Source organism: Cupressus sempervirens, chromosome 11, assembly GCF_028749045.1.
Source record: "Cupressus sempervirens isolate cs-2001-9-10 chromosome 11, ASM2874904v1, whole genome shotgun sequence".
Lineage (NCBI taxonomy): Eukaryota > Viridiplantae > Streptophyta > Pinopsida > Cupressales > Cupressaceae > Cupressus > Cupressus sempervirens.
In genome coordinates, this window is record NC_143128.1 from 29,619,166 (window position 1) to 29,628,581 (window position 9,416).

At 34.3% G+C, this 9,416-nt stretch overlaps 1 protein-coding gene across 1 annotated transcript; it reads right to left on the reverse strand.

The window, feature by feature from the left end:
• Positions 1–3,521: 3,521 nt before the first annotated feature.
• LOC149528075 (mechanosensitive ion channel protein 6-like) lies at positions 3,522–9,083 on the reverse strand. The gene is made up of 9 exons (XM_089808004.1): positions 8,655–9,083; positions 7,923–8,479; positions 7,176–7,299; positions 6,653–6,946; positions 6,309–6,511; positions 5,779–6,022; positions 5,528–5,608; positions 5,171–5,328; positions 3,522–3,690 (listed from the first exon to the last, which is right to left on the reverse strand). Exons 1-9 carry the CDS (start codon positions 9,081–9,083, stop codon positions 3,522–3,524), a joined length of 2,259 nt encoding a protein of 752 aa, XP_089664130.1.
• Between the last annotated feature and the right edge of the window lie 333 nt (positions 9,084–9,416).

A 9,416-nucleotide genomic window follows, 5' to 3' on the forward strand; every position in this document is an offset into this window, starting at 1 on the left:
TAGGTGGGTAATAAGTTATCACTTTATGTATAAAGGCATAATACTAAGATGTTTACATAATCTTATACTTTCCTATATCTCACCTTGGCCTATTTGACCAAGGCGTCTCATGTGAACTTAATTCTATTGGTTCCATCCAAATGCATTCTTGATGAGAATACAATTTATTCTTCTCATATTGGTTATCTCTTGTTATAACACTTTTGATTATACCTCTATATCTTGGGTAGCTACCTCCATAGCCAAATTGTACATGGTATGAAAGATTGATAAGTGTCTTTAGATAATGTTTTGAGACATTTTGAATTTATTTTTGGTAGATTATGTTTGGTTCCTCTATGTGGATTTATATTTCATGTCAGAATTAGTCCATGGCGATGCATTTATGAGGTCACTATCATGATCAAGGGGTTGGAATTAATTAAGATAATCATTGGTTTTTATCCAAATAAAAAAATGAAGGAAAATATATATACAAGCATTTGAAGTTATCATGTGGTTGCCAATTTTAGGAGCTACCTAGGATTTTACCACACAAATTTAAACAACTCAATTCAACTCACAAAAATAGAATTGTTAATGCACATTAAAATTAATACTCCAAAAATGATGCAAACCTCCAGGACACTTACAAATGCTCAACATAACATCACTAACATTGAAAAAGAAATAAACAGAGTCATATCACCAAATTCATTGAATGTGTAGGAATGCAAAACATTTATATAAATTGATACACTATCTTTGCATATAGGTTGATACTCAAAACAACACAAATTTTTTTGCAGACCAAATGGGAACACCAAACCTAAGATCTAAAATACTTTTACATTCCTTAACATCATACTACAACCATAAAATGATATAAATCACATTCTTTTACATCTACCAACATTGCATCACAAGTAGGAATTGTAGAGGCTACCTATAAAAGAAAAAACTAAGGTCAGCGCCCTTCACAAAGAAAGAACACATTATTTTTCCTATGAAAGAACATGAGCATGATATATTTAATGTTCTAAATTTTGAAGGATACAATGAAGTATCAATGAGGAATAAATGTATTGAAACAAGTAAGGGGAATGGAGGTATCACAATCCCAATGAGAGAATCATGGGTTTGAATAATAAAAGTAGATAAAGAAGACCTACATAAGCATTGGCTCGAAATAATATAAAGGGGGCAACAATTAGGATGGATTCTTGTTACCTTTCCATTAAACGCTTCAAGATCTACAAGAAGGGAAATCTACATAGAAAAGCTCCTTATGCTACTTTAGAGAAAGTAATTTATTTTTTTAAAAAATAGACTATGAGCCTAGTAATATATTAATTATAAATAATCAATAACAAAATAAGAAAAAAAGGCTCTTAAAAGCCACATATTTATTTTTCAAGGAACATACATACTAAACCTAGAAACCTATTCTAATTCTATGCTGTCACAAAATTGGCATATTATCACATTTAAACCCACATATGAAGCATATAACTCCATTGTCACTGCAAAACTACAATGGGTGAAAGTATGGTTTACTATGTGATTTATTCTTGAAATTATATTTAGAAGTTGTTGGAGTTCAATATTGGGGGTTGGCTTACCAAAAATGAAACCTGAACATTACATCTCTTTGTTAAGTTTGGAATCCATGCAAATGAACTTTAATGAGGGGAAACCAAACACATTAATAGAAAAAATTAGACAAAAGTTATATTCCTTGTGAAGCAAGAAAACTGAAAGCTTTTTGTGGCTGCACTTGAGCAACACCCTCAAGGAAAACGATTATAGAAGTGAGTATATTGCAGCAATATACTGATCACTTTAATGCACAAGACTTTGACAACATGTAGGAGATCTCATCCTATGAAGACAAGTTCAAATACTTTCCTAACCTACCCTTGGTCTAATGAGGGATGCAAGGCTGCTAAAGACAACTTACTCAGGACAATGAAGGACCACTTGCTAAATTCTTGCTCCACACATCAAGAGAATTTTTAATGGTGCCACATAAAGAAATAACCCAAATGAGTGGACTACTAGTGTTGTTATTGTTATCCTACTTTTATGGAGAGGTGATATCAAAGAATCGCAATAGAAAACTTGCATAAGGAAAAAACTTGAAAATGTGTTAAATGTTATGTTCCATAGCCCCTTAGGCCATGGTCTCCTCAAGGTGATTAAGACTCTTTCATTTGCTCTTCAATAAAATTTTAGTTATTTCAATGCATATGACAATTGTACTGGATATTTGTGTAAATATTCTTACTCTTCTCTTTTGTTGAAATATTGTATACTAACAAAGCCGCCCTAAATCCATGGCAAATAAAAATAAATGAGCCATAAAAATAAGGAGGAGAAAATGTTTCTGAAATCCAATATCAAAGCAAGGAAAAAACTATATTTACCATGGATGTGAAGTAATCAGATTTGCGTTGCTGTAGTGGAGTCTAACTGTGAAACCTCTTCTAGAACTTACAGAGATTGTTATGACAAGTTTGTTCATTTTATTTTATTTTTCCAACAATGAGGTTAAAAGCATAACATACTGAGAGTGCAAACATGCCAGATTGGTTTTTTTAAAACGCTGGCTCATTGTCGTCGAATAAGTGTAGTGTTGAAAGAAGCTACAAAAACATATTTAAATTTGACTTTCATATTAAATTGTAGTTCTTAAAATATTGAAAATTTAAAAGTTTGAAAATTTAATTAGATGAGCTATAACTCTTCAAAGCGAGTCAGTTTTTCTTCAAAAAGTTGTCGGTATCTATCGTACATTAATTATAGTTCTTAAAAAGAGAGGTTCTTTCAGCTTGAGATCATAAATGGAAGGACATTGAAGTTGTATACTGATTCTGTCATGTGGATAAAAGAATGCTCTTCCCTTTGAATGTATAGATGGGTAGGTTGTAGCCCAAACTGCAGAAGAATGAGTTATAGTTCTATTTTGATGTATCAAAAACTGGCTCAATACTTGATCCATATTTGGATCAATATGACCTGCAATAATGTCAAATGGACCTCCTATTTTTTTCAAGTACTTAATTATCTCCCTACTGTAGTCCAATCTGAAAATTAGATGCAAAGTGGTAATAACAAGTTGACAAGAAAACTAATTTGCACTTGCATGACTTTCATGAACTTCTCCATGCCTTTACTGTTGGCATTATATTTATTAAAGGATGAACATGATTTCTTTATTTTGTACAAGAGTGTATGTGTACGCAGTCATTACTACTGACTTATGGCTCGAGGACTTCAATGAGGATATATTGCTGCCTTCAGTAAAGCTGCAACACAAAAAACACAAGACATAGATGTCTCTGAAATTATGTTGAAGGGAACATGTCTTTTGTCAAAATAATCTCCCTCACTGAGGAGCTGCTGCTTCTTAATAGTTCCGACCATGCTTCAAGGATGCTCAATCCTATAGCTGTAATATTAGAGGCTAGAGAAAGAGAGAACACATCCACTCCTTAAAAATGTAATATATGATGCTGTAATATCTGCATCATACCATACCCCTATGCAATTCCTTCTGCATATCCGCAAAAAATGGACTTATCCAGAAAGTTCCCACCTTCTGTGGAGAGAGTATTAGATCCACTCCCATTCCTGTTGCTTGGAAATGTGGCATACAGAGATCTCAACTTGTTTTCAAAGATTAAAATGCTGAAGATTGAGTGACAATTCCTGCAAATTTCATTCTCGTTAGCTCACTTTTAGCATACAACTCAAAAACTATCACTTATATTTGTCAAATGGTTATAAATATACAAAATTAAAAGAGACCATAATTTGATTAGATAATTAAGATGTTGAGGAAACTACAAGACAACTACAAGTCATCAAGTCCTATTTTCCTTACTGACAATTTATGCTATTTCTACACTGGAAAGTTGCAAGATTTGCTCACTGCTGTACAGATGAGAGAAACATTTTTCTTCAATGCATTGTAAAGAAATCATGCATAGATTTCAAAAAAAACACTATTGCTCAAAGATTTCTGAAAAACCAATTCAAATATAGCAGTCTGAGGGAAGGCTATAGTAACTAGTAGACACAAAACTCACAAATGCTAATGTTCTCCAAAATAAATGTGAAAATGTGGGTATGATCACAAGTCATAGAGGTGAACAGGGAGGAGGATATTGTTGTGCTCTTTCTCAGGAGTCATATTTCCTAGTATTCTAAAGATGTAAATAATTACCTGATTTAGTTTTGAATATGAAACTCTACCACAAACAATATTGAAAATCCTACTACAAGATTACATTATGTAAGAGCACAGGAAGAATACTTGATACAGATTTGCAGTAAAAATCAGATTTAAAAATACTAGTGCAATCTTGCTAAAACGGATGTCCACATCCCACAATGAGTATGTTTCTGTCTGCACTTCATACCTTAGATATTATATGTTCTGGCAAAAGAAGGCAATTCCACAAAACACATACTACGTGTAAAAAGCAATATAACTTTGTTGCCTGCAATCCAAAAAATCATCATTGTAAATTTCAGTGCAGATTCCACAGTAGTCATAGAAACAATATGCAAATTGACAATGGAAAGATTCCCCACAAAAAAAATATTCACCTCTGCTTAAGTGTGGAGAGTACCAAAGAAAGATGAAAATATACGGAACCTTGAAAAAACCAATTTCTTTTGCTAACCACCTCTACTCAATGATAATGCATACCTATTTGCAAAAGGCTCAACAAACTTAAACATGCACGTCTTAACGCAAAAGCTAAAATTCAATTTTAAGTTCCTCAAATATTTCCTTCATTTTCAGTTGCAAAACAATTTTTCAATTTGACTCTTACCTATGTTCTGACAATTTCTTGTCTATCTGAGGTGAAGGCCTTTTCTCACACTATTAATGCTCTTAATCTTCCTGATAAACACATTATATTCTGGGTGTAAATGATGAGACCTACTTTTAATATGGCTACATGAACAAACAAAACACCTAAATAATAAAACAATCTATGGAAATGTTTATCTCATAAATAAGATAAGCTGAGGTAAATTTAATGGCCTTAAAAGGATATAGTTAGCCAAAATTGATAGAACAAATTCATCAAAATATTATAATGGAAAGGTTAGGAACGTAAATGAAGACTTTGCATATGAACAAATGAACATACTCCCTGCAACTAGAATAAAAAACGTGGAATCCTTGACAGCAACAGCATCTTCAAAATAATCTGCAAGAGGGAAACTACAGGCAAGAAAAAGAGAGAGCATATCAACTCCTTTAAAGGCTGCAGAAATATCTGCATGATAGCACGCCTTGTCCCAGCAAACTTTGTAAGCTATCACGACAATCTGTGCCCATTCAAGAATCATAACATACAGAGGCCTCACCTTGTTTTTTAAGCCAAAAATGCTGAAGATATTGAGTGACAATTGCTGCGAAGTTTACTCTCACTAGCTCACTACCATAGCATACAAATTTTTAAAAATATTATATTCAAAGAAACCATAATACTAGTAAATAAAATGTATTTCTACATGTACTTCATACCTCAGAAATTCTATTTTCTGGCAAAGAACATGCAAAACCAGAAACATGTACCTTGTGCACAAAGCAATGGAGCTTTGTTCCCTCCAAAACACAATCCAAAAGAATTTGTCATTATAATTACCAATGCAGATTCCAAGATAAGTAATGAAACAGTCATTAAAACAAAACAAAAAAAAAGAAACACTTCCAATAAAAATTGTTATTCTTTATTTACCTCAACTCATTAGAAATGAATGAGGATCTCATCTTACAGTAGACCCAACAAACTTAACAGGCATTTTTTCAGGCAAAATTTGATATTCAAATTGAAGTTCCTCAAGCATGTCCTTCATTTTCAGTAGCAATGCAGATCTTCTATTTGATCTCTCACTTATGTTTTGATAATTCATTGTATGTCTGAGGCAAAGGCCCATTCTCATCCTATTAGTGTTCTCAATCTCCCTAGTAAACAAATTATAGTCTGGGTGCCAATGATGATGCTTTCTTTCAATATAGCTGCATAAACAAACACAGTGCCTAAATATTCATACAAATCAAGGAAATACCTGTTTCATAAATAAGATAAGCTAACCTAACCTTACTGGCCTTTAGGCCAAAGTGGACCAATGGACCTAGATGAGTTTGTTTATGATTATCTTGTTGCTGAGATTTAAGAATAAATTTCTAGAAACTTTATGTGATTAACCCAATCAAGTATTTCGTATGTAAGGGTGTTTGCAGATTTATGTGTAACCGTGCCTCATATTATACCATTGCTAAAAAAAATCACAAATAAAAGGACCTGCTTATTCTCTCCTTAAGCGCAGCAATTTTTTCCACAGTAGTAGTAGCATCCACGAAGAAGTCAAAACTCTCTCCCATATCTGGACTCCTATGATAGTTAATGATTGGTTTCGTGGATAATATTGAGTTGGGGTAGTATACTTTCTCGTTATCACTCAATAGAAACACTGTAGTGAAGATGTTCATTTCTTCCACAACCATCTGTACCATTCAAATATCAATTAGTTGTAAGGTTGTATTCAAAAACCAATCTGTAACATTTTCTACTTTTTCTTTTTTTGTTCATAGGTGAATCTTCACTCATTTCAGTCATTTGTGAAAGGTAAGAAGGATGACTTTTACCTGAACTCCATCAACAATACACCGATCACCCACGTCAAATGGATGTGTGATAAATACAAACACAACGGCTTCAAAGATTGTTTTGCAGGTATTTCCAAACATGAAAGCCACAGGCAGAAGGGAAGTTAATATTATAATAATAGCACGGGTGCTGGCAATGCCCAGAAGTACCAAAGAGAACATTACTATGATTATAACCACAACTGCATTGATGAGTCTGTGTAGCTGTTTAACTGCAGTTTTGGAGTCATTAAGAGACCGGGAAAGTAATTTCCTTTCTTCAAAAACATTCATCTGCCACAAAAAAGATACATTAGTCAGTATGTCCCAAGAAAGAGCTAATAGAACTAGATAATCAGTATTGCCTAGTTTAACTTATTTTGTGCTGCTTTCGTCGGAATAAAACAGCAAAATTAGGTCAAAAGAACATGAAATAAGCACAACGTTCTGAACAAAACCACATCTAGCTATATGTTGGGAGTGATACTTAAAAGCAGTATGGAACTGATTTGAAATAGCATACCACCCAGTTTGCAAGAGACGATTCAGTGATCCTTCCTGTATCTGAGGCTCCTGTAAATTGGGGAAAGACTCTGCTCACCTCTGTTTTCCTCATTAACTTCAGCAGGTCATCTTCCTCAATATAACTGCAAAAGATGGGACTCTAATTTAAGTAAGAAAAAATAATTCTGAAACATATTCATTTTCCCAGAAGTAAATGAACCATGAGCCGTGGATTTTCCTGATATTCTCTGGTCCTATTTATGCTAGTGGGTTCATGCTTTTTCCTTGGTGCTTTTGTAAAAGTCAGGTGTTTCAGAACAATGGCATTAGCACCAAAGTGATCATACAATACAAACTGCTGCACATGATGCTTAGCAGAGCCGTTTTGGTATTAGTTCATGGTTTAATTACCAAACACATGAATGGGTACATGGTCAGACTGCAGTATGGTTAGGAACTGGGATACCAATTTCCAGTCCATAGTAGTGATCAAGAGTGCTTGTGGATCTTATTGTGTGAGGATGCCAGTTTAAATGGCAATGGCGTTCTGTTAAGACATAAATAAACTGCCAATAGTATTGCCTGCTACAAATTTTTATTGGAACAATCCACCAGAAACTAGAATTGGCATTATCTATGGACTATTAAATGTTAGCTTTCTAATTCTTGAATAACAAAAACAAAGCTTAGTACGGCACCTCATTGTAGGACAAAGCCTATGTGAGGTAAAGGAATTACTTCAAAGAACAAGTCAGTGGATGCATACTCTGTTCCACGCTTAGCAACATTTTCAAATATCCTCTTTGCCTTAATTGCTGCTTGACGTTCACTATCGATCTTCGGATCATGTTTATGGTAATTCAAAGACCTGCCAATTGTGTTAGCGATTCCCGAATGCCTGATATTTCGGATCCATCTCTTCATTTTCCAAGCAGAGACATTCCTCTGATTCAGCTTCTTCAGTTGTTTAATAGTTATCCCATTGGTGCTCCCTTCCTCTTTGAGCCCTGCCCTATCATTATTCTTGTTATCAGGAGGATCTATTTGAATTTCCACGTGTCCTGCATTGTTCGTATTATTTGTATCTGCTAGAGCAGAGGATTGATGGATTTCCATCATTGGGGGCGGAGATATAGTTTCAAGCACATATTGATGGAATATGGACTCCTGAATTCTGTCAAAATATGTTTTCACATGAAAATTCAAAGCCAAAATCTTCACCAATAGTGTTTTGAATAGCCATAGAAATGAGGCGCACAGAAGACAAAGTAGAAATGTCCCTATGTAATCCAACAGGTTTTTGTTCTCGGTAGCTCGCTCGAACTGATAGCAAAAATTCACCAAAATATTAGAATGTGAAAGAGATCACAAATATAAAGAGGAATTTGCAGATGACTAAGAAGAAAAACCCTATCCCCAACAAACAATAACAATTATGAAAATGCATTTTCATTGAGAAGAACAATTATGAAAAACGAGAGTGTGGAACGGTTACTACCTTTTTATCAAATATGAGATGCCAAGCGAGCAAAACTAAGCCGAACCAGAGGCAATTCTTCGCACTACTCCTCACTCCATAGACAAAGTAGAGGACCCTCTTTCTCAAAATGAAATTTCTCTCGATTACGAAAACCCCCACACGAATTATCCAGCCAGAAACGAGTCTCCCGGAGAAAACAAGCAGAGCCATCAAAAACCACTTCCATGACTCTAACCCCCAAATGAAACGTTTCTTCAGAGACCCGACTATGAGGCTCGAAAGCAATCCTGCTATAAGAGCCAATAAAGCTGCACATTCCAAAAAAAGCCATTTGTCAAATCCGGAGTGCTTGTAATTTGGAGGAACCTCCTCTTCTTTGATGGGACCAAATTTTTCTTCGATATCATCTGCAGCTGAGGGACATTTGTTCAGATTCCTTTCAGCCATTCTTGTAGATTTTTCCATTGCATGAAATAAAGAAATCGTATCCATGACACAGTAAATAAACTATGAAACATTGTATCCATGACACGCTACATAAGCTAAGAAACACCTTTTCACTTTCCATTCCAGTCCACAATCCGTTCGACTCAAAAACCATTCGCCTTCCCTCCCTTACCAAAACCCAAATTACAGTCCAATGCAAGCGCGAATGCAATCGAAAGAAATAATGAGAACAAAATGACATTTGGTCGTTAATGTGGCATGATAAGAATTTTTATTTGATATTATATTAATAATTATTATTATTGGTTTGTTAATAGATAAACTATGATACAT